This window comes from Trichosurus vulpecula, chromosome 2 (genome assembly GCF_011100635.1).
Source record: "Trichosurus vulpecula isolate mTriVul1 chromosome 2, mTriVul1.pri, whole genome shotgun sequence".
Classification (NCBI taxonomy): Eukaryota; Metazoa; Chordata; class Mammalia; order Diprotodontia; family Phalangeridae; genus Trichosurus; species Trichosurus vulpecula.
Window position 1 is genome coordinate 17,475,203 of NC_050574.1, and position 23,954 is coordinate 17,499,156.

The following is a 23,954-nucleotide window of genomic DNA, read 5'->3' on the forward strand; positions in this document are numbered from 1 at the left end:
GGAGCAATGGGAGGGAGAGAGGAAGGAGGGGAAGGGAGGGAAGGTGGGAGGAGGAAGAAGAAAGGAAGGAAGAAAGGGAAGGAGAGAGGAAGGAGGGGGAAGGGAGGGAGGAGGAAGAAGAGAGGGAGGAAGAAAGGGAGAGAGAGAGGAAGGAAGGGGAGGGAAGGAGGAAGGCAGACTCAATAAATTCTGTAGCTCTTTCCCCCTCCAATCTTCCTTCCCTTAGATTCTCCCATACTGACCCTGTTGGGTGGCTTCACTCCGGCTACCCCAGGCAGGTCCAGAACCCCTTTTCTTCTTCTCCAGAGATGTTCGGATGTTATTCTGAAGACTGTGGGGCTTTTCCTGAAACAGACCTGTCCCCCAAGCTGAGTCAGGGAGGAAAAAGCTTCATCTCACCTGGACAGAAGGAATGGAGTGGGGCAGAATGGGGCTGTCTCAAGGGAGCCCCAGGAGAATGGTCTTTCAAGGGTGGGGAACCTGCGATCTTGAGGGCACATGTGGCTCTCTAGATCCTCAAGTATGGCCCTTTGACTGAATCCAAACTTCACAGAGCAAATCTTTTAAGGGGATTTCGGAAGACCCTTCCAGCTCTCCACCTGGGGTCCTCTGAATACTGATTAAGATGAAGCCCTAGAAGAGCTCTGCAGGGAGACAGAGACAGCACTTTGTGCTTAGCGACCAGAAGCCTAAATTCTACTAACCATAACAGATACACATACTACACCCAGTGGTTTGCAAAGCTAGCACACATTATTTCATTTGAGTTTCCTAACAATCCTGTGAAGTAAAGACTACAGGTATTCATTACCCATTTACAGATTACAAAACTAAGGCCAAAGTGCCTGGCTCTAAGTCACACAGCTGATAACGATCAGAAGCAGGAGTCAAACCTCTGTCTTCCTGCCTCCAAGCCCAGTGTATTATCCACTCGACCACACTGTCTCTCTGCTTGCCCCGGGTCTATTCCTGGCATGAAACAACATTTTGTTCTCTATTTTATCCAGCTTTGAAGTGGGAGCTCCTGCCCCTTCTGATGTCTGTTATGAGAACCCAAGCAATAGCTGGAATGAAGACTAATCTGCAGATATCCGAAGGCATCGGGGCATTGGCATCAATTAGGAAGGCAGTCCTCTCAGATGATTCCAAAGCCCTTGGGCTAATGCTTTTCTAGTGTGTGAAAACCAGGTTCATCTGAGTGATGCCATCATTAAAACAATGGTGGTTACGATGATACCTGGATTTTCTCCTGGGGGCTCAAACACTTGTCTTTATGGCATCCCTGGGGAATCATGTGACCTTGGGGAAGTACCTTCACCTCTCTGGGCTCCCATCCTCTCCTGTAAAGTGAGGGGGTTGGGCTAGGCCCTTTCTAGTGCCAACATGCTGGGATTCCATGACCAGCTATATCAGGGACTCTCATCCTTATTTCATTGATGGAGAAGTGGAGGCCCAGGGAGAGGCAGGAACCTTGATGTCATCTGGTCCATCCCCCAACCCCACCCCAATTTACCATTAAGGAACCTGGGACCTAGACCTGCCCAAGGTCACATAGATAGTGAGTGGCAGAGTCAGTATTTGAATCCAGATTCTCTGTGACTAACTCAAAATCAATGAGTATTCAAACCCAAGTGCCTGGTCCTCTTGGCCCACAAATTGTATTATAATAATAACTGCCATCATTGATAACAATATTTACATAGGGATTCACCATTTATAAGGCACTTTTTGGTTTAGAAGGCATTTTTCTCACCATCAGTCCTTTGCAGAAGAGAAAACCGAGTTTCATAGAAGAGTGACTGTTTTCTGGTTAATAACATCAGAGCTAGGACCCTGGCATGAACTTTGAGTTCTAAATGTGGTAAGGACTAAACACTTAGAAGATGTCCCCAGCTGACCCTGTTCCTCTGCCCTCTGACCTCCTCAGCCTAGAATTCTCACCTGAACAGGTGACACATGAGATGCCTTCAGCACTCAGGTTGTACTTGAGGTCCAGCAGCACCTGGATATTGGTGTCCGGTCGGAAAAGGAGTGGTGCTCGGCTAGCCGGGCGGAGCCGGCTAGCAAAATATAGGGACAGGATGAGGACAGTGACAAAGAGCCCTGCAATGAGAGGCTGGCTTAGGAGGCAGGGCTGGGCCCCACATCCTCCTCCACCACCCCAAAGGGACTGGGATGGGATTCTGAAGGCAGCTTCGTACATAGCTACTCGCTCCAGCTCTGGGACAAGCAGCTGGGTTTACTGGGTGGAGCTCCTTGGGAAGCTTGGAGGGACTGGGCCCACTTTGTAGGATGTGTGGGTGGGTAGGGCAGAGAGTGGAAGTTTTGAAAAAAAAAAGTCAATTAGCCTACAGGCTAGGGGACCAAAGTCCAAACCCTCAATGGGGCCCCCTACTGACCCACCTGTGAACTAGACTTAAGCCTCAGAGGGTGATGGAGGGAGCTCAGAAGGAGCAGGGCAGGGGCCCTGCTTACCCACAATGACCCAGCGGCTCTTCACGGCTGACCACAATACCCAGTGGTGGAGAAGTTCTTGCAGCTGAGTGATGAGCTGGCCTCGGCTGCTCTTCTCCAGAGGAAGCTGCAGGTTCTCAGGGAGCACAGACACGAGGGGGACATCCCCCATCTCCAGGGTGACTGATGAAACAAAGGGGATAGCTTTCTCTGACTTACAGCCCTGGGGAAACGGTGGGGGGCATCCCTCTAGGGGGCCTGGACCACAGGGCAGAATGTCTAAGAACTCCTATGCCATCTTAAGAGACTAGCCCAGGTAGAAGTCACGTCCCTGGTTTCTAAGCCTGTACCGTTTGGCCCATGGGTTCGGATCCCTAGAGAAGGGGTCATAGAAAGGGGAATGTCTTCTACTGCAGCCTCCCAATATAGCTGGTGGAGACCTCAAAGAATCTGATGTTCATGTAGGGGCCCAAGATGTTATCTTGTCCAGCCTCCTGCTGCCAGGCACATTGTCCCAGAAACTAGGATATCTGCTGAAGGTGGGGGCAGGAGAGGCAGCAGGGGGCTGGGGAGGGGTATCTCACCTGGCTCCTCCTCCACATTCAACAGGGGGATATCATCATCCAGATAGGGCATAGGACCCTGGGCTGAGCCAGCCCCTGCTGGCTCCGGACTGATGAACAGGCCATTGGAGAGATGGAGTGAGCTCTTCCGGACACATTTCTGGTGGCAGCTATAAAAGGAAGGGCTCTGATGTAGCACATAATGGCCATGCTCCCTATGGGCTTTCAGGGAGGGCTGGGTCTGGATCCAGCTCAACCATCATACTGGGGTTCTTTTCAGCCTTCCAAGAACAGATTTTCACTAAAAACTAACTAAGAACTCTTGGTGGTGCTGGGAATTGGTTCAGCCATTCTGGATAGCAATTTAGAACCATGCCCAGAATGTTACCAAGTCATGTACATAATTTTATAGTAGCTGTATCACTACTAGGCCTATACCCTACAGAAATCAAAGAAAGAGAAAAAGGACATATGTGTACAAAAATATTTATAGCAGCTTTTTGTAACAGTGGCAAAAAACTGGAATCTAAGGAGGAACCCATTAATTAAGGAATGACTGAACAAATTATAATGAAATGGAATACTATTGTGCTATAAGAAATCAAACTTTGAATGAATGAAAGTGTCAGAGGAAATTGAAAAGACCTCTATGAACCAATAAACAGTGAAGTGAGCAGAACCAGGAGAACAATTTGTACAATGACAACATTATAGAGAAAAACAACTTGGAAGACTCTGTATACTTGGTGTACTCTGATTAAGGCAATGAGAAACCATGCAGATGAAACACATCACCTACCTCCTGCCACAGAGGCAATAGCTTTGAGATGCAGAATGAGACATAATTTTTTGGATATGGTCAATGTGGGGGTTTGTTTTGCTGGACTATGTTATGAAATTTTTTTAATTATTTGATTGAAGGGTGATGGGAGAGAGGAATAATAAATGCTTGTGGAAATAAAATTTAAAAATAAAAATATTTATTTTAAAATCATATTTATTAAAAAATAAAAAGCCCTCCTTTCCATGGCAAGATGAGAGAGCCCTTGCCAGCCCTGCCCCTGGAGAGGAGGGGCCTGAAGCTCTGCTCAGGATGGGGGTGGATGAATGGGAACCACAACCATTATTTTTGGGAATGGTGTTGGCAATCAACAGTCCTTCATATGAAGACAGCAAAAGCCATGCAATCATTCTTTGGCTGTCATGGTCCTTACTGGCTCTGACACTGAGAGATGTTCCTGAGATTGGAGTGGGGTACTGGGGGAATGGAGGGGGCAGGAGCTAGAGCTGGGCTCTGGGGAGGGAAAGGCCCATACATATGGCCTAGATCATGGGTCACCAGGAGTGGGGAGTGAAAACCCCTGGCACTGAAGACCCTTAAACTATGGCCATGTTCTGTCTCTGATATCAAATACTCAACTAGAAACACTAAAAAATTGGTTTAAGATGGGGGGAAGAGGAAATACTTAAGTTAGAATTTAGTATAGGTGTGAGAAGTGAGAGAAGCTAAGGGAGTCATTCTTGGATATAAGTTAGATAGCTGGCACATAGAATCATAGAATGCTAGCCCAAATTCTTCAGTCTGCCCCTACCATCTGTTTCACCCTACTCCTCTAACATATTCCACTACTTCAGAAAGGGACAGGTTTATTTCTTCATTGCCTATTTTTGTTCATATAATTTATTTTTTTTCTTAGAGCTATAGCTAGCATTTCTAGTACAATAGTGAATAATAATGGTAATAATGAACATCCTTGCTTTACCCCTGATCTTATTGGAAAGGCTTCTAGTTTATTACAGATAATGCTTGCTCTTAGTTTTAGATAGACACTAATTCTCATTTTAAGAAAAACTTCATTTGCTACTATGCTTTCTTGTGTTTTTAATAGGAATGGTATTGTATTTTGCCAAAAGTTTTTTTCTGCATACAAGAAACCTTAATAAATCTTCTTGACTTGGCATGTCTTTCCCTCTTACTGGAATGTAAGCTCCATGAAGATAGGGAAGATGTCTTCTTCCTTTTTGTATCCTTCTGAACCCCAAGCACACAATAGGTACCTCATCAATCAGCTACAATCAACAAGCATTTATTAAGCACCTGCTGTGTGCTGGGTGCTGTGCTAGTTGCTGGGGTTAAAAATAAAGAGAATGAAAGAATATCTGCTTCCAAAAAGGATGGTATTCTAAATCTTCATTAAATAAATGTTGGATAAAGCAAGATTGTAAACTTTCCTACTAGGCTGTAAGCTCCCAGAAGTCATGCACTATGGTTATTCATTTTTTGTGTCTTTTCTGGCACTTGACATTTACATGTATAGGTATATGTATGTCTGTGTATTTTATATATACATATGCATATATATATATATACACACATACACACACACACACGTGTATGTGTATATATAGGTTGTAAGTTAGATTGTAAGTTCCATGAGGGCAGGGACTGTTTTGTTTTTGTCTTTGCATCCCCAGCACTTGGCACAGTGCCTAACACACAAGATATGTTCAATAAATATTTGTTGATGTCCAAGATCAGACAGGGTATACCTCCTTCCCAGGGCAGTTTGAACACTGGGTAGGCACACAGTCAGGGTTTTGTAAAGATTCCATTCAAATGCCCAGGCATAGCCAGAGCTGGAGCAAATCTATCAGAATGAGAGAAGACTTCTGGTTGGTGGAAGATATGGACAATCTCACACTTTCCATTCCATTAAGATTTACTAAGGATGTGAGACACTGCGCTAGGTGCTGGGAATACAAACCCAAAATCAAATAATCTTTGCCCTCAAAAAGCTTACATTCTTCTGGGTGTGATACAATATCTTATGTATATTTATAAATAAATACAAAATATAAATATAAAATACAAAGTAATACAAGGTTATTCATTTCAAGAGGCAGAGGCAACTAACACCTGGGCAGCCCTGGAAAGGTCACATACAGGAGGCGGCACCTGAACTGGGCTTTGAAAAATCTAGGGATTCTACAAGGCAGAACATGCACTCCAGTCATGAGAGGCTGCCTATACAAAGGCATGGAGGCAAGGGACAACTAGCACTCCAGTTTGACTGGAAGGGAGTGTGAGTGAGAGCATAGTGCACGGAGTGCAGAGCCTGGAGTCAGGAAGACCTGAGTTCAAATATAGCCCCAGACACTTCTAGTTGTGTGAACTCTGTTTGCCTCATTTTCCTCACCTGTAAAAATGATAATAATAATAGCACCTACCTCCCAAAATTGTGAGGACCAAATGATATAATAATTGTGAAGCACTTAGCACAGCACTTGGCACATAGTAGGGCACTCTATAAATGCTATCATCTTTATTATCACCATTACTGTTGTTAAATTTTCATTGTTGCTGTTGACCATGACCCTGGGCTCACCTCGTCTGGCAGGAGCTCTCCAGTGGAGCCACGTAGAGGTTCCAGATTCCCAGGGCAGCAGGCATGGTGAATAGCACTGCCAGCCAACAGCAGGACACAATAAGAGACATGAACAAGCCAAAGTCATGAACAGCTGGGATCTGCAACAAGAGTGGGACCAGTTAGACCTTGGTCCAAGAGAGGCTACCTTGTCACCCAAACCTGCCCCTAGGTAGAGAGTGGGCAGCCAATTCCCATTTCAAACTGCTCTAATCACCAGGAAGTTTTTCCTCACATTAAGCGTAATCTGCCTCTCTACAACTTCCATCAATTCCTCCTCTTTCTACCCTCTAGAGACAAGCAAAATGAATCTGGTCCCCCATCCTCATAAGAGCCCTTCAGATAGTTGAAGACAGTGGTTGTGTTTCTTCTAAGTCTTCTCTCTTCTAGAATAAACATGAACAATTTCTTCAAATGGTCCTCATCTAGTTGGTGCTGATGACCTTCTCCAGATTCTCCTGAACTTGCCCATGTGCGTTATAAAATGTGGCTCCCAGAACTGAGTCCAATGTTTCAGACATATTCTGACCAGGGCAAAGTACAATGGAGCTAGAACCTCCCTAATTCTGGAAGCTCTTTCTTTCTGGATGCAGTCTAAGATCATGTTAGTTAAAGGTGACCTTGGCTATGTTCTGACAGTAACCATACATGTGGAGCTGAACATTCATGCCAGTGTAGCCCAGATACCCCTGGCCCTAGAAGAAATGTGAGAAAAGGATCTAGGGAGATAAGAATAGGGAAGGGAGGCAAGGTAAATTTGACAGAAACTAGAGGCAAGGTGGAGAATAGAATCTTCAAAGACTAAACAGTGGGAATATTGGCTTCTATAGTTAGTGGGGAGGTCAGGACGGGTATGGAGAAGAGACAAGGTCTGTCCAGGGGTCCATGGATAAGCTACCCCACAAATGAAAGGAAGTCAAGGATGTAAGCAGTTCCTAAGAGTAGAGATGGCTCCTAGGACCAGAAAGGGTCTGTGCATGCTCAGGCTAGAGCTGAGGCCAGGGATCTCTATCTGGGCAGGGAGCACAGGCTGCCCACCTGGGAGAAGATGTTGGCTGCATAGGCAGCAGCAGTGGTCAGGGAAGTGAAGAAAGTGGCTTTGCCCGCCGTCTGGATGGTGTGGATCATGCGCAGCTGTGGATTCTCCAGGTGGGTGGCCTGGCGGTAGGTGTTGATGAAGACAAAGACATCATCCACACCTATAGGAGGCAACCCAGGCAAGGCAGGAGTTAGAGGCACCTCAGAAGAAGGGACATCTCATTTGCCTCAGTCAACAGGGTTGGGAAGCCTGGGAATGTCAGATCATCCTTACATCCTGACCTGGCTTGGGCTCTTAGGACACTGGATACATTAGCCATATTATTGGGATCTTACCACTGTGCCCATGGTCACCTAACTCACCAGGCACATTCTTAACTGCTACCCTCTGATGAAAATGCAAAAAGAGGACACCACCAGACCCTCCATTTCCCACCCAGAAGTCCATGAGAAGAAGTGCAAGGGGTGTGAAGTCACCCACCATAGCCTGAGTCAACTCACCAATGCCCACAATGACAAAGGCAGCCACCCCATTGAGGATGCCCAGGTATTGGATTCCAAAAACAACATGGTAGAGGAACAAGGCAACCAGGCAACTCAGGCCAATGCTGGCAATCCCAAAGAAAGACAGGAACACTGTAAGATAAGGCAGAGAGAAACAGGTAGAGTGAGGCTTCTGGGGAAAAGACAGGACTAGCTGCTGGGGAGGTCTTCAATATACTATGTTTCCACAGGCACCAGAGACAAGGGCTGGAATAGACAAAAAACACCCATTGGAAAATGGAGCTGTCTCCAGAGACAGGAGGTCACCCTTTGCCAGCCTTCATTAACTGTAGTTTGGGTCAATCACATCATGTCTCTGAGTCTCAGTTTCCTTCTCTGTAAAACAAGGCTTTTGAAGGCTCTTCCAGTTCCAAAGATCTTAGATGTTACTTTGCAGAGAGTTGATCCCAAGTAAGCAAGGATTAGAAAACTTCCAAGCGCATGGAAAATAGAGCCAACCATTGATTATTCCCCCAGTAGAGTGGTAGCCCAAATAATCCTGCACTCATCTTAGCTGGACTATGGATTCAATCAATTTTAACATTACCACCTTTTCTCATAACGCTTGGTGAGGTTCAGCTAGAAATAGCCCTGGAACAAGTCTCTATCTTGCTGCTATTCTTTTTTTAAATTATGTTCCCTGGGCTATTGCATAAGTAGATAAAACATTGCTTTATGTAATTCAATATGAGTATTAGAAATATAAGCTCATCTTCCTTCATGGCCTTCAGGAAGTACAATGATTCTTAAATTATCTCTCCTTGATCTCTTTTTCAGATCAGTTGTTTTTCCTATGAGATATTTCACATTTTCTTTTTTTTTTTTTCCATTTTTTGACTTTAAAAAAAAATCTGTTGATGTCTCATGGAGTCATTAGCTTCCATTTGGGCCAATTCCAATTTTCAAAGAGTTATTTACTTTGTTAATGTTTTGTAGCTCTTTTTCCAAGCTGTTAATTATTTGTCATGTTGCAGCAGCTGGAGTTTAACAAAGGGCAGACTGAGACAATTCTCTAAGCAAGATATCCTTTATTAGCAGGGGCATGCAACCTGGTAACAAAGGGATTTTTATGATTAGCCTCCATTTGTGCCAAAGACCCAGAGTGAGGGCCAACAGTGTCTTTTATACCTAAGTATATCTTTCTTCTGACTGGTCTGACAATAGATCATTTGGATCACTCCCCCCCACCCCAAAAATAAAACAACCCTGATTGATGGACATTTTAATGAGGAGATAGGTTAATAGTTCTCAGCTCCTACCTATTATTAGGGGGGAGGGCTAATCCTTAAGTTCTATCCGGCTTTCAGATATGGCTGATCCCATTCATTTTAACACCTAAGAAATTCCAGTTGCTCCAGGAGAGACAGCTGCCTCTAGCAATCTTGGTTAGAAAACTATAAGCCATTTCAACCAGACTTTGCTGGTTTGGTGTCAGACAGTACACACAGGAGCTTTTGGGCTCCAGCCTCTAGCAAGTTCACTCTTGATTTTGGCAACCAGAAGGACAGCAACAGAGATATGATAAAGGGATTGTTTTATTCTTCTCAAAGGGGCTGCTGATGATGGGAGCCCCAACTCCTACAGCATCCCCTAATTACTCTTCTTGCAAGGGCAAGCAAGAATAAGAGAAGTAGGAGCAGCAACTTCTACAGCATCCCCTAAGTCTAGATGGAGGCTGGTCAAGGCACACACAGCTTTCTAGCTTGCGCATTCCCCACTTACTGACCAGTGCTCACTTGACTTTTAGAGGAACAGACAAAGGCAATTTGCCAGCAACAGCCTCACGAGTTTCCACTAACTTTAGTAATATCGTGGTGACTTAGCACAGCAAGCATTTGAGCATTCCCAGTGTGCTGTTTACAACTTGACTCAAATGTTTACATTATCTTAAGATTATAATATGATGCACAAGTGTGGTAAGACAGTTTACAAGTCATGAGCCTGGGAACCCACAGGTCCTGGGAACTGGTATCTTAAAAAGAAAACAAATCTACCTTACATAGGCTCGGTCTCCCTATTTTTAGACCAGGTCACCCCAAACTTTGATTAGGTGTGGCAAAGACACAATAGTTATTCCCCTGAGTGGGGGCTTCTGCTCAAGCTGGTTTCTATTTATGGGGTAAACAAAAGCAAGGATCCTTGCCCAGGCAGATGCCTTGGGGGCTGGGAATAATTATGTTTCTCAGCCAGTTTGGGCTGGGAGAGAGCTCTTTTGAGCTAGGCTAAAAATGGGGGTTTGCCAGAAAGGGTATATCACAGATTAATATTAAATATCAAATGATATAGCATAATATCAATTTTCCTCAATGTCTTTCTTCCCTAGCTCTTGCCTTTTCCCCCATTCTTTCCTTAACTGCTCTCACTTGGTTTTAGAAATCATTTTTACCTTCTTTTTTATGCTCTTGCTTTACTGCTTCTAGGAATTCTTGTTGGACTTGTGTCCAAACTGCATTTATCTTTGAGGCTTTGCTGGTAGATGTTTTTAAGTCATTCTCTTTGGTGTTCATGCCTTGAGCTTCCCTTTCTCCATAATAGCTCTTTATGGACAGGTTCTTTCTTGTTCCAGCTTACTTCTTAACCTTAGACTTTATGGTACTGCTAGGTTCTGCAACCTTCTATGGTGAGGGGAATGTTTGTCCTGAGCTTCTATCCTATTGCGTTCTGTTGCTGCTTCATGGCTCATATTGAGGCCTGTGAGCTTTCAATACTCCCAAAGTGAGGAAGGGGAGGTTCAAGGATGGGTCTGTTCACTGCTCTCCTAGTCCGAGCTCTACAAGTCCTGACCCCTATCAGCTTATTTCTGGTTGGGAGTTTCAGCAAATTGCTATTTTACTGAGCCATTATTGGCCCTCTGGGGGGTTCAGGTTCTGAGAAACCTCCAGGTTCAGAGAAAGTGAATTTCTGGCTCCCTTTTGGTGTGGGTTGCTGTGCTCTCTGGGATCAGAGCCACACAGCTACCATATACTTCCTTAAACTTACTCCTTGCTCATTACGTAGCTAGGGACAATGTTCATGACCACTCTTCTTGACCTTGGATCTGTAACCCGGAACTGGGTGGTGGGTAACAAAATGGCCACTGACACCAGTTCCTACACCCAGTACTTGCTCAGAAATCCACTGGGATCTCTTTCTGGTCTTGTTGGGCCTCTCTCAGTCCCTGAGTGATGGAATTCTCACCCCCCCCCATAATGCACTCTGCCAAACCCCATCTCCAGTATCTGTAGACCTCTCTGTCTGTCTCTCTAAGATGAACTAGCCTGAAAAAAAATTCACTACAACTTCTTGGCTTTCCCAATCAGAACTCTGTCTGGTGCATTCTCTAGATCTCTGTTGAGGAGGGAGAAAACTAGGTTCTAAAACTTCTCACTCTGCCATCTTGGCTTTGCTCCGTAAGCCCATCTCTATAGGCTTCCTGAATGCATCCTTGGTAGCAGGCGGGACCATCAAGAGGACATGTACTCATCCTGTTCCCAAAAGATCCTGATTTCTTCCTATAGGCCTCTATATTTTTTAAAGCTTTTCATTCTAAGTAGCTTGGATATTATGAGAATTTGGAATGGCACACCTATTAAAAGTGCTGCTTAAGTTTTTATGGATCAATGTTCTATCTGGGCAACTGGGGGCAACGTATCAGTCTGTGATAATGGCACAATTCCAGTCCTGTTTATTGGTTCAGTTCTGTTTAGTGGCTGAATTAAAGCTATTTTGAGGCTCATATTTATAGCACAAGGCTTTGTCATCTGTTTATCTGTGAAAGATATTGAGCTTTTGTTTTATAATTCTAGGTACCTATTCATGCCTTTCAAGGTTTTTGGTAGATGCTAAATTTTTACAGCCTTTGTGATGCGTTGCAGTTTCTATTGTTCCTTGCATCAATTGCATCAATCTACATTGATCAGTATGCCTGATCAGTATGCTTCTTAGGGATAATCCTTCTGTAATTTCTACTGGCAATGGGCTGTTCCTGAATTGCTATCATAAGCTGCTCTATTTCCACGAACAAATCCGCGTGACTCAGTCATTTGTTCTGCGCTTCCTCAGTGACATATTGTTGGCTGAGTTCATGCAGATGTCACCCATGGAGGGCCTGTTGATTCCACTCTTGGATCTTAGCCATTTCACAGTCTCCATCTGGAGGTGAGCTGCTTTCAGTTACATCTGACAAATCCAATGGTGTGTACCTTTTGTCAGTCTTCATGATTGCTTGGTGAAGAAATAGCTGCCTGTTCCACAAGTGTTTCTGTAGGCTTGTTTGGCTTTTTAAAACCTATTTATCATGTGCTCTGAGTGACTATCAATCCTTTATCCTTTTTGGCCAGGAAGTGCTTATTTTTCTTTCTTTTTCTTTTTTTTAATAATTTTCTTTTTTTATTTTTAGTTTACAACACACGGTTCTACATAACTTTGAGTTCCAGATTTTCTTCCCTCCCTCCCCCTTCCCTCCCCAAGATGGCATGGAATCCGATATATCTTCCATGTGTAACTTCGCATTGAACTAATTTGAATACTAGTCAAGTTGTGGAGAAGAATTATGACCAAGGGAATGAATCATGAGAAAGAAGAAACAAAACCAAAAAAAAAAACCCAAAAACAAAAGAGAGAAACAAAGGGGAATAAAAGGTGAGCATAAAGTGTGCCTCAATCTGCATTCACACTTCATAGTTCTTCTCTGGATATAGATAGTATTCTCCATTGTGAGTCAGTGCTTATTTTTCTATAGCTGCCTTAGGTCAATGGGCCCTGTATTTTGTTAGTACTGTAGGGGTTTTTGTTAGGATACTTTTATCATTAGCATTATTATCATCATCATCCATATTATAACTTGGTCCAGACTTATCACTTCACTGGTATAGAGAACTTCTGATGAGTAATATGGGGCCTGGGGCACTGAGAGATTAAGTGACTTGCAAATATGTGTCAAAGACTAGACTTGAACCCAGATCCTATTGACTACAAGGTCAGAGCTCTACAGACCATGCCATGGTGCCACTTATCTACATTGCCATCACTGATTACTACATAACGTTACGTTCTACCATCATAATGTAATAATAATAATTCCCATGTTTATAACACTGTGATTTAGTTGGCAGCTAGGTGGCACAATGCATAGAACATTGGGTAAAGGGTCAAGAAGACCTGAGTTCATATCAGGCCTCAGACACTTACTAGTTGTATGACCCTGGGCAAGTCACTTAACTTCTGTTGGCTTTAATTTCTTTATTTGTAAAATGGAAATAATAGTAACACCTCCCTCCCAGGGTTGATGCAGTGAAGAGATAGTAAAGTGTTTAGCATGATACCTGACACATGGTAAGCTCTAAACAAACATCATCTATTACTGTTGTTTACCACCATCATTCTCATCATCGTGCTCATCATCTTCATTGTCATCATCATCTTCATTGGCTTCATCATCTTCATCATCCTCATCCTCTTCATCTTCATCATCACCATCCTCATCTTCATTGTCATCATCTTCATTGTCTTCATCGTCTTCATCATCATCATCCTCATCATCTTCATCATCTTCATCACCATCATCCTCCTCCTCATCATCTTCATCATCACCATCCTCATCATCTTCATCATCCTCATCCTCATCCTCTTCATAGTCTTCATCATCCTCATCCTCATCACCATCTTCATCCTCTTCATCGTCTTTATCATCTTCCTCATCCTCATCCTCTTCATCGTCTTCATCATCCTCATCCTCATCATCTTCATTGTCATCATCTTCATTGTCTTCATCATCTTCATTGTCATCTTCTTCATCGTCTTCATCATCTCATCCTCATCATCTTCATCATCTTCATCCTCATCACCTTCATCGTCTTCATCATCCTCATCCTCTTCATCATTATCTTCATTGTCATCATCATCTTCATCATCCTCATCATCTTCATCATCATCATTCTCATCCTCTTCATCATCATCTTCATCATTCTCATCCTCATCATCCTCATCCTCATCATCTTCATCATCTTCATCCTCATCACCTTCATCGTCTTCATCATCCTCATCCTCTTCATTGTCTTCATCATCCTCATCCTCATCACCATCTTCATTGTCATCATCATCTTCATCATCCTCATCATCCTCATCCTCATCATCCTCATCATCATCATCCTCTTCGCCATCTTCATCACCATCACCATCCTCATCGTCACGGTCATCAAAGGTTCAAAGACTTCACAACCCTTAGCTGCTGTATAATGAGGGAGTACTTAACATCCCAAAGCACTTTCTTCCCAAGCGGGCAGTACAAATATTTTGTCCATTCTTTAGATAAGGATACTAGAGTTGAATGAGGGTAAGTGACCTCCTCCAGGTTGTAGGGCTGGTAAATGTCAGGACCCAGGTTCAAATCCAGATCTCCCTACGACTTTCCCATGTACTGTGTTGCTTCTCAGCTGAGGTACCTGTGTGATTTGGGCTGCAGTTAAATTACAGTCTACTGGGTCCCCAGAGAGGTGAGGACCTGGAGAAAGTCCCAGGGGAGAAAATCGTCCACAGACAATCCACACAGTGAATAACCCAAAGTAGATAATGGACAGTTCCTGGAAAGTGATATGGGGAGTGGAACAGGCAAATACTACATCAGATCACACATGGCTCAATGGATAGAGTGCTGGGCCTAGAGTCAGGAAGACCTGAGTTCAAATCTGACCTCAGGTATTTACTAGCTATGTGATCCTGGGCAAGTCACTTGACCTCTGTTTGCCTTAATCCACTAGAGAAGGAACTGGCAAACCACTCCAGTATCTTTGCCAAGAAAATGCTATGGACAGCATTGGTGTGCACAGAAGGTCATGGTTGGACACGACTGAATGGCAGCAACATATCAGATCGACAAGAGGCAGTGGTCGGGAGGGAGAGGTGGAAACAGGAACAAAGGCCCTAGGATCAGAACTTTAGAACTGGAAAGTACCTTAGACACCATAGAGTTCTAGAATTTGCCAGAGCTGGAAGGTTTTGGTTTTTTAGGACATGGAATGCCTGAACATAGAATGAATGTCAATGCTGAAAAGGAGCTTAGAACACAGAATGGCAGAGCTAGAAGGAAGCACGTAGTCATAGATTTGTAAGAGCTGGAAGGGTCTTTACTTAGAACACGAGACAGCAGAATTTTAGGGCTGGAAAGAACCACCTTATTTTATAGAGGCTCTGGGAACACAAGGGATTTGGGGAGAAGGAATGAGGTAGAAAGGAGAAATCTTTTTTTAAAAACTCACATTTCTAAAGTACTTTAAGATTTGTGAATCACTTTCTTGGACCTCTGTGAGGTAGGTAATGCCAGCATGATTATCTGTGAGGTACATGGTCTGGCCAGTGGTCATACAGCTGGGAAGGGGCTGGCAAATCTGGGATTTGAACCTCAGTCTCCTCCAAGTCAAATACTCTTTTCACTATAATATGATGGTTCTCTTAACCTTTTGGGGAAGTCATAGGGGACAACCATATCCTTCCCTGTTGTAGTCCCCATTAGAGATGGAATCCACGTACTGTTTTTATTATTTTTATTTCATTATTTATTTATCATTCATAATAATAATAATGACTTAAATATGCTATCTAGTTTGATCCTCAAACTTCTGCAGTAGGTGTTATTAGTAGTTATAATTGACAGATGGGGAAACAGGAGCATTGATAAGTTAAGTAACTTGCTAGTATGTGTCAAAGGTGAGACTGGAACTCAGAATTCCCTGACTTTAAACCCAATACTCTATCCACCATGCCATGCTGCTGGCCTAATTATCTGGCCCATTTCAGTTGTGCTGATGAAATCCAGAGGCAAGTGAACTTTGTTGACCAGATGGGATGTTTTGTCACCTGGGACCAGATGGTAGAAGGTGAAGCCTGTCTGGAGAAGTGGGTAGGGGTGAATCCTACCTGAGCAGGAGGTGAGGATGTAGACCAGGGCAGCAATGCAGCTGCTGCTGATGAAGGCCAGGAGCATGTCATTGTTGAAGGTCCTCCGTACCTCATAGTCAAAGAGATCTGTTCCCCCATACAGGACTTGGACTTTACTGGAGGGAGAAAAGAAGATATTGAGGAAACAGAACCTGGAATCAGCCATCATTACATGGAAGAGATCACCCAGTTATCCTACATCACAGAGAACCAAGGAACTGCTCCCCTTCTTCTCACTAGCCATAATCACCCCATACCTTCCTTTTGCCTCTCCTCCAACCCCTCATTCCTATTCCTTTCCAATTCTGGAATTATAATCAAATTAATACTTCCATTGATCCTGGAAAGGGTGTGCCAATCTGCTCCCTTGTGGCTCCATTCACCATCTCTAGAACTTTCAGACTAAAGTGCCCCTTCTTGGCCAACCCCCCACCCCCATGCATGGTATCTCTCCCTTTAGAATGTAATCTCCTCGGGATCAGGGACTGTTTCCATTTTTTTACTGGTATCTTTAGAGCTTAGGACAATGCTTGGCACATAGGAAGTGCTAAATAAATGCCCTTTTTCCCTCCCTCCCTTCCTTCCTTCCTTCCTTCCTTCCTTCCTTCCTTCCTTCCTTCCTTCCTCACTCCCTTCCTTCCTTCCTTCCTCTCTCTCTCCCTCTTTCCTTCCATCCATCCTACCTTCCTTCCTTCCCTCCCTCCTTCCCTCCTACCCTCTCTCCCTACTTCTTCCTCCTTTCCTTTCATTTGTGGAGTGAGCCCTTGCAACAGATTTAGGTTGGGCACTCATTTCTCCCTTATATACCTTATGATTTACCCATAGCAAACTTTTCCTCCCAAACAGAATTCCCCCTGTTAGGACATTTACTTCTGACTCTCACGCTGTAAGCTAACTTAACCCCCCCAAATAACAACAATAAATGCAGTGCATTTCAAAAGACATATAGCAACTTGGTGGATTTGTCTAGGGTGTTCTCCATATCTGGAATGGACTCTCTCCTTCCACATCTTTCTGCCTGCTAGCAGCCTTCCCTTCCTTCAGGCCCCACTGAGGAGTTGCCTCTTCCAGGAGGCCCTCCCTAATGGCTCTCACTGGAAGCCATCTGTCCTGCCTTTACTCTCTCAGGCCTCTTTATCTGAGCTCACCTTCGCTCTCATCACACACTGCCTTATATCACACTTAGTTGCCTATGTCTGGTTTCCCCACACTATAGTGTAAGCTCATTGATGGCAGGGACCTTGGCATGTTCATTTTTATATCTCCATAGTGCCTAGCACAGAGCCTTGTACATAATAGATGCTCAATCAGTATTTAGTGAATGAATGAAGTTTTGAATCACCCAGGCCACTGCTTCCCTACATTAGCACAAAATATGAAGAATTTTCCACCAGTCAAGAGTGGGGTAGATAAACATTTCAAATATAGGTGTAGGGACACTCCAGAACACCATAGATAGGAGCTCCCCTTGGGACCAATGGGTACAGTGCCCCATGTCTGGTGGGTGGGGATAGCTATACCCTTTCGAGTTTTGGGGGAGGGAGCAGAGGACCCTTGGCTGCTTTGTCCCATGATAAAGCCTCTTAGATATGTACCATCCTGGTGATGGGTGGGATTTGTGGGTCATTCACTCATTCAACCAATCAACAAGTACTTATTAACTGTCTACAGTGTGCATGGCCCTATTCAAGGGTACATAGGAAAAAAACCAAACCAATCCCTGCCCTCCAGGGGCTTACATTCTCTGGGGATTCTGGGTTTAGAGCTGCAGGTACCTTAAAGATCAGATGAGGAAACTTAGGCCCAGAGATGGAAAATGAAGGTCTCCTATGGGCATTAAGTTGTACAGCTAGACTTTGAACCTAGAACTGCTCACTCTAAATAAACACTCTTCCTCCGGTTCTTCCTGCCTCCCAATAATAGGGCAGATGCAGAAGTATTGAGAATAGTTTAAGTGAAGATGGTGGGGGGGGAGGAAGAGGAGACCAGTGAGGCAAAGGTATGGGCTAGACCATAGGACCATAAGTCTAGAACTGGAAAGGACCTCAAAGGTCATCCAGTTCAACCCCTTCTACTTTAGAGGCAGGAAGACAGAGGACTCGAGAGATGTGCAAGGTCATCTGGGTAGCAGGTGGGATTTGAACCCAGGTCTTATGACCCCAAATCCATTGGTCTTTCCATTGGGCCACATTTGCCATCCCTTCCAGCTTACTGCTCCTAACAGCCCTGAAGAGGGAGGGAGGATATGGGGTGCGGTGAGGCCATCACACTTTTCTCAATAGGCATTTCTGAGCAATCCTAGAAACTCCAGGAAAAAGTGAAGGGAAAGGAGAGAAGAAGGAGGAGGGAGAAGACCCAGTAAATCATCCTCCCTGCCACCCCTCTTGCCTGTGGATGGACATTAATGGAGTTCTTGTGTCTGTAAACAATCCAGCAACCTCCACGGTCAATTTTACCTGGAATCTTAATCATTGCTGGTTCTAAGAGGGAGTGACAGGGGCCTGGCCTGGGCCCATCCAGGGCCTTTGCTGTGTGATTTACCGGTCCCAGAGGAGGTCTTTCTGGATAATTAAAGCACACAACAGTAATCTACCAAGCTCATTCACGCCACATGCTGGCCTTTCTCCTTATCCTAGGCTCAGGATGCCTTTCCTGACATTTCCACCCCTGGGGCCATCTCGTGGTTACACAGAGACAGAAGGGAGCCCCACCCCCAGGAGGGCAATGGAGCTTATACCTGGGAGCCTAAAGAAAGTGTATGCTTGTGGGGGGGGGGAAGAGTGTGGGGAAGAGTGGGGTCAAGGGTCTTTGATATCTGCTGTTTCCATTGGTTAGTCAATAAATATTTTTAAGAGCCTACTATGTATCAGGTACTGTGCTAAGCATTGGTAACACTGTCAACACACCCCATATACTCTCTCCCTCTTCAGGACTGTTAGAAGCAATAAAATAGAAGGATCACCCACGTGGCCCAATGGAAAGACCAATGGATTTGGGGTTGCAGGATCTGGGTTCAAATCCCACCTGCTACCCAGATGACCTTGCACATCTTGATCTCTCTGGCCCTCTGTCTCCCCATCCATAAAGTAAAAGAGGGTTGAACTGGATGAGGCCAGCTCCAGACCTCTGGTCCGACGATCTAGCCCACTCTTCATTAGCTGCCTCTTCTTCATCCCCATCATCTTCACTTAAACTCTTCTCATCACTTCTACATTTGCCCTGTTATTGGGAGGCTGGAGGGAGAGTGAAAAAGACAGTCCTTGCCCTCAAGGAGCTTACAGTCTAATGGGGGAAGACAACAGAAAAAAGGAAGCTGAAAGGGGATTGGGGGCATGACTGAGAACTCCAGAAAAGGACAGTTGAATTGGAAATGAAGAGATGACTGGCCTGCTGCACCCTTCCTAAGAGTGGCTCTGGGCACTGCTTTCTGCTGTGCACCATCCAATCAGAGGGATTCTTTCCCACTACAGTCTGAAGCTTTAAAATCCTTTCTTCAGGAGCCTTAGTTTCTTCATCTGTAAAATGGGTACAAGAATATCCTTGCTGCCTACCTCACAGGGCTTCTCCAAGGAAGGAGCTTTGCATGTGGAAATGTAAGCTATTGGTATTTTTTCCTATTTCTTTATTGTTTTTAATTTCAATCAATGTAGTTTGTTTTTAATACCACCTTCATTTCCAAATGTCATCCCTGCCTTGCCTAGTTAGCCCATATCTCGCAACAAAGAACAAAAAAAGATGGGGTGGGGGTGGGAAAGAAGTTCAGAAAAACTGACCAACATGTGGATCAAGTTTGGTAGTGTATGTGTGTCCCACACTCAGAGTTTCCCACCTCTGCAAAGAAGGCAGGGAGGTACATTTTGTCATCTTTTCTTTGGGGACAGAATTGTAAGATTGAGAGCTGGAGGGTTTCTTAGAGGTCATCTGGTCAAACTTTTTTCTTCAGATGAGAAGACTGAGGTCCAGAAAACGACTTGCCCAAGGTCATGCCAACAGTAAAGAGTCAGGGTTTGATTTCCAACAATCCATCTCCTGTGCCCCAGCTGCTTGGGGAGGGGGTGGGGGGTGGAGAGGTGGAGTGGTGCTCCTGGCCAGTCCTGAACTGCCGTCCCTGGCTTGGGGGCATTGTAGTCTTTCCTGTGGCTTACCTTCCAGTGGAAATGTGACCTTCTAGCTTACTGAACTAATCTCTCTGAGTGTTTGCCCTGGACCCCAGAGCATATTTTCCTTCCAGCTTCCTCTGGGTACAGAGATTAGCCATCTGAAGGACTAGGGAAGTCTAGCCTGGAGAAAAGAAGACTTGGGATTGGGAACTGCGGTATGATGGTCTGAAGAGGGATCAGATTGGTTCTGTTTGGTCCCAGAGGGCAGAACTAAGGTAGAATTAGGGTGGGAGCAATGGATGGGAGTTACAGAGATAGAAAGGACCTCCTAAATATCCAAGCTGGAATGGACTGTCAGGAGCTAGGACTCCAGCCAAGCCCCCATTAGACTTGCCTGGGATGATGTAGAAGGCATTCATGTTCAGGTACAGGTTCATGACCTGTAAGGTCATTCCAGCTCAGAGATTCTAAGAGATCAAACTTACTGATGGCACATGATGCCAGTAACCAGAATCTCTTCCCTGGTGGCCCAGCAGCCCCACATCCCCTCCCCCCTGCCCCCCATCCCTAGGCTGGTACCTCTCACCTCGTAGACTGCTTGGCCAACATAGCTACATAGGTGACCACAAAGCTCTGAAATTTGGTCCTCTGTTCCTCCCAGCGATCTTCCACAGAATAGTAATTGGGGAGAGGGGCTCCAAACAGGATCTCACTTCGGAGGAGGGAACTCTTTAGGTTCTCAGCTGAAAGACCCTCATCCACATACCAGTAGAATTCTGGGTGAGTCATGGCCAGCTCGAGGGAACCTGGAGGGACAGGGAGACAGGAAACAAAGACTTGCCCAGCCCTCCTCCTCTGCCTTTGGACCTGACTCAGGATTGTGGTGCATGCTAAGAACGCTCACTGTGGAGTCAGAGGACCTGCCTCTGATACACACTGTCTGACCTTTAGCACATCATTCAATCTCTCTGGGCCTCAGTTCCCTCACCTGTATAATTTGCAGGTTGGACTAGATGGCCTCTGAGGAACCTCTTTGCTCTGTGCCTGTGATTCTATGACCCTCTCTCTGCCCTGGCTGCACTAGAGACAAACCTAATATTCACCCCATGGTTCCCTTCATCTTCTCTGTTGGTCATGTGTTCTAGAGCTGAAAAGACTTAAGGTGTATTAGAGACCATCCAGTCCAACCTCTTCATTTTGTAGGGGGGAAACTCAGATTCAGACAGGAAGTGACTTGTCCAGGGTTACACAATTAGTAGCCACCCTCTTTCTCATCTCCTCAGACATAGGCTCCACCACTGACTTAGTTTAATGGTCCCTTCAAGTCCCAAACTCTCTCTCTCTTCCCTTCTCCTCCTTTCTCTCTCTCTCTCTCTCTCTCTCTCTCTCTCTCTCTCTCTCTCTCTCTCTCTCTCTCTCTCTGTCTCCCTCCCTCCCTCTCTCTCTCCCTTCCTCCCCCCCCCCTCTCTTCCCCCCATCTCTCTCTCCCCCCTCTGTCTCTCTCTCTCTCTGTCTCTGTCTCTCTCTCTCTGTCTCTCTCCCCTTCTCTGTCTCTGCCCCCATCTCTCTGTCTCCCCCCCTTCCCCCCCCATAGAGGGATTGTTTGAGGATGCTCAGATGTTTAGGATGTTACCTCCAAAGGCCAGGGAGGTTCCCAAGCAATCTGAGCTTCCCTCCATGTATTTGCAGCACTTAGGATGAGAGGACTCCCTAGAGATTTCTCATCCAACCCTCTCCCTTCTTCAAGTCAAAGACTGCCCTGGATTTGGAGTAAACGTAATTGGGCTCAAACCTTGGCTCTTGCCACTTACTCCCTCTGTGACCTTGGACAAATCACCTCATCTAATTTGGACACTTACTGACTGTGTGGCTCTGGGCAAGTCATTTAACTGCTGAGTGCCTTGGGCAACTTTCTAAGCTTCTAAATTGCAGAGAAGGTGTTGACCTGCAGGGTAGGGTAAGTGTCTCACCCTGAGGGAGATCCCAAACCAGATGAACTCTTGGTCCATTAACAACAACCCCACAAAATGTTGCTTGGGCTAAGAGCCATGTATTTACTCCCCTAGGGTTTCAGACTCTCCCACACCCAAACCCCATCTCCAATCTCCCACTTAGTTCTTCCTCCATCTCTACTCCTTTCCCAGATGGCTCTGAGGCTGGTGACTGTGCACAGCCCTGCCTCACTTAAATCCAATTCACTTGCAAGTCATGGCATTATCTTCCTGATGTCATGGTCCTCTTCCAGAATGAAGGACAAACAAGAACCCCTTCCCATCTCCTCCCTTCCCTATCACTTAGCTTCCATGGCCCATCTCCCAAACTTCCCACAGTTCCCTCCCAAACTTGGGCTCAGTCCCTTCCTGGTTCCCACACCTTAAAAGGCTCCTCACCCCGAATGTCAGCTAGGTCTTGGCCCATCCCATCATAGTAGATCTTGCCCCCCCTCTCTGTGGGGAAAAAGTAGGTCATCAGAGAGCTGGGTGGGGAACAGTAAGAGTAGGAGCCCAGAGGCAGATCCTTGAGGACCTCATGAGGCTTCCAGCAGAACTCCCGGAAGCCCGGATGGTCCATGATCTTCCTTTCAATCTCATGGATGGTGACCAGACGCTCTGTGGTAAAGATGTTCCTCTCTGTATCACCCCGGGCCAGGAAGATGAGCTCAATGCGCCAGTGAGCATGGGTCTGGGTATTGGCACTCACATACGCCCGAGAGTAATCCCAGTGAGAGGTGCCCCTCCGGAGTCTCCCACTCTGATTGGGCAGGGACACCCCAAGGGGTGGAGAATCAGGATGCTGACTTTGATCAGGCCCAAATCTCATGGAACCTGCCGTGTCACACTGGTGGCATCTGCTCTGATTGGTGGCAGCTTCCTTCTGGGTATGTGTGTTCCGACTGGCCACTAGGCTCTCTTGCCATACTTGGCGTCCAGTAGGATGGGACATAGGGATAGACCTCCGGAGGCGGGCAGCAGGCCGGGAGTTATTTCCAAGGTGTAGTTGCTGTAGCTGCTCTGAGATGAGTCGCTGCAGGGTCTCAGAAGTGAAGTCGGCCAAGTCACGCCGATTGCGTCCCCAGGAACCGAACTGAGACTTGAGGGCCAGGGCCAGGGCATCAAAGCGTTGGGATGCCTCGTGGTTGCGGATCTCGAAGGCGTTGTATGAGATGTCAATGTCCAGGGCTGGGTAATGCAGGAACATGAGGGCTGCTAGTGCTGTTGGGATGGCGCAGCCAAGGAAGAGGACAAGCCCCGCACAATATGGGTTGGTGAAGGCCCAACCCAAGGTGTTCCAGAATCCAGAGGCTGGTGGTAAGGTGTGTGGCACCCTGGAGTTCCAGCAACACTGCCTCCTCAACCCAGGGCCTGACTCTTGCTTCTGGGATCCCACAGGGGTCTCTCCTTCTGCTCCCTCTTCTTCTTCCTCATCTAGCCAAGCCTCCTGCAGCAGTGGGTCATCCTCCATATCCATGGTCTGTGCAAAAATGAGAAGAGGTCAGCAGGGCTCAAGGACTGGGGGAAGGTCACCTAAGCAGACACTGGAGCCATGGGTATCTTCCCTGGACACTGGGTACTGCCCTTCCACCTCCACTTCACCCCCCAAAATAACAATAAGAACATATTTACTAGCTGTGTGACCCTGGGCAAACTGGAACCTCTCTGGACCCCCCTTTCCTCATCTGTAAAATGGAGAGGTTGGACTTAACCATCTCTAGGATCCCTTCTACCTCTAAATCAATGACTCTAGGATTCTTAAATCCCAATTCCTTAAATATCTTTCTTTGCCCAAAGCACTTTGCCAGCTCTGAATTACTATGATATAGTAAATGGAGTCAAAAGTGGGCTTGAAGTCAAAACATCTGAGTTCAAATCTCAAGTCTGCTATCTGTGAGTCTGGGATGTCAAAGTTGAGAGGAACCT

General features: G+C 45.6%; 1 protein-coding gene across 1 annotated transcript in view; it reads right to left on the minus strand.

Annotated features, from left to right (window-relative positions):
• DISP3 (dispatched RND transporter family member 3) overlaps positions 1-23,505 on the minus strand; it is a 43,780-nt gene extending 20,275 nt beyond the window's left edge. The window contains exons 1-10 of the mRNA XM_036746390.1: positions 22,428-23,505; positions 20,624-20,843; positions 15,917-16,053; positions 7,982-8,116; positions 7,481-7,641; positions 6,404-6,543; positions 3,039-3,187; positions 2,476-2,637; positions 1,942-2,103; positions 243-356 (exon numbers count right to left, since the gene is read on the minus strand). Coding sequence (XP_036602285.1) covers positions 243-356; positions 1,942-2,103; positions 2,476-2,637; positions 3,039-3,187; positions 6,404-6,543; positions 7,481-7,641; positions 7,982-8,116; positions 15,917-16,053; positions 20,624-20,843; positions 22,428-23,505 — 2,458 coding nt within the window. The remainder of the gene's footprint in view (positions 1-242; positions 357-1,941; positions 2,104-2,475; positions 2,638-3,038; positions 3,188-6,403; positions 6,544-7,480; positions 7,642-7,981; positions 8,117-15,916; positions 16,054-20,623; positions 20,844-22,427) is intronic.
• Between the last annotated feature and the right edge of the window lie 449 nt (positions 23,506-23,954).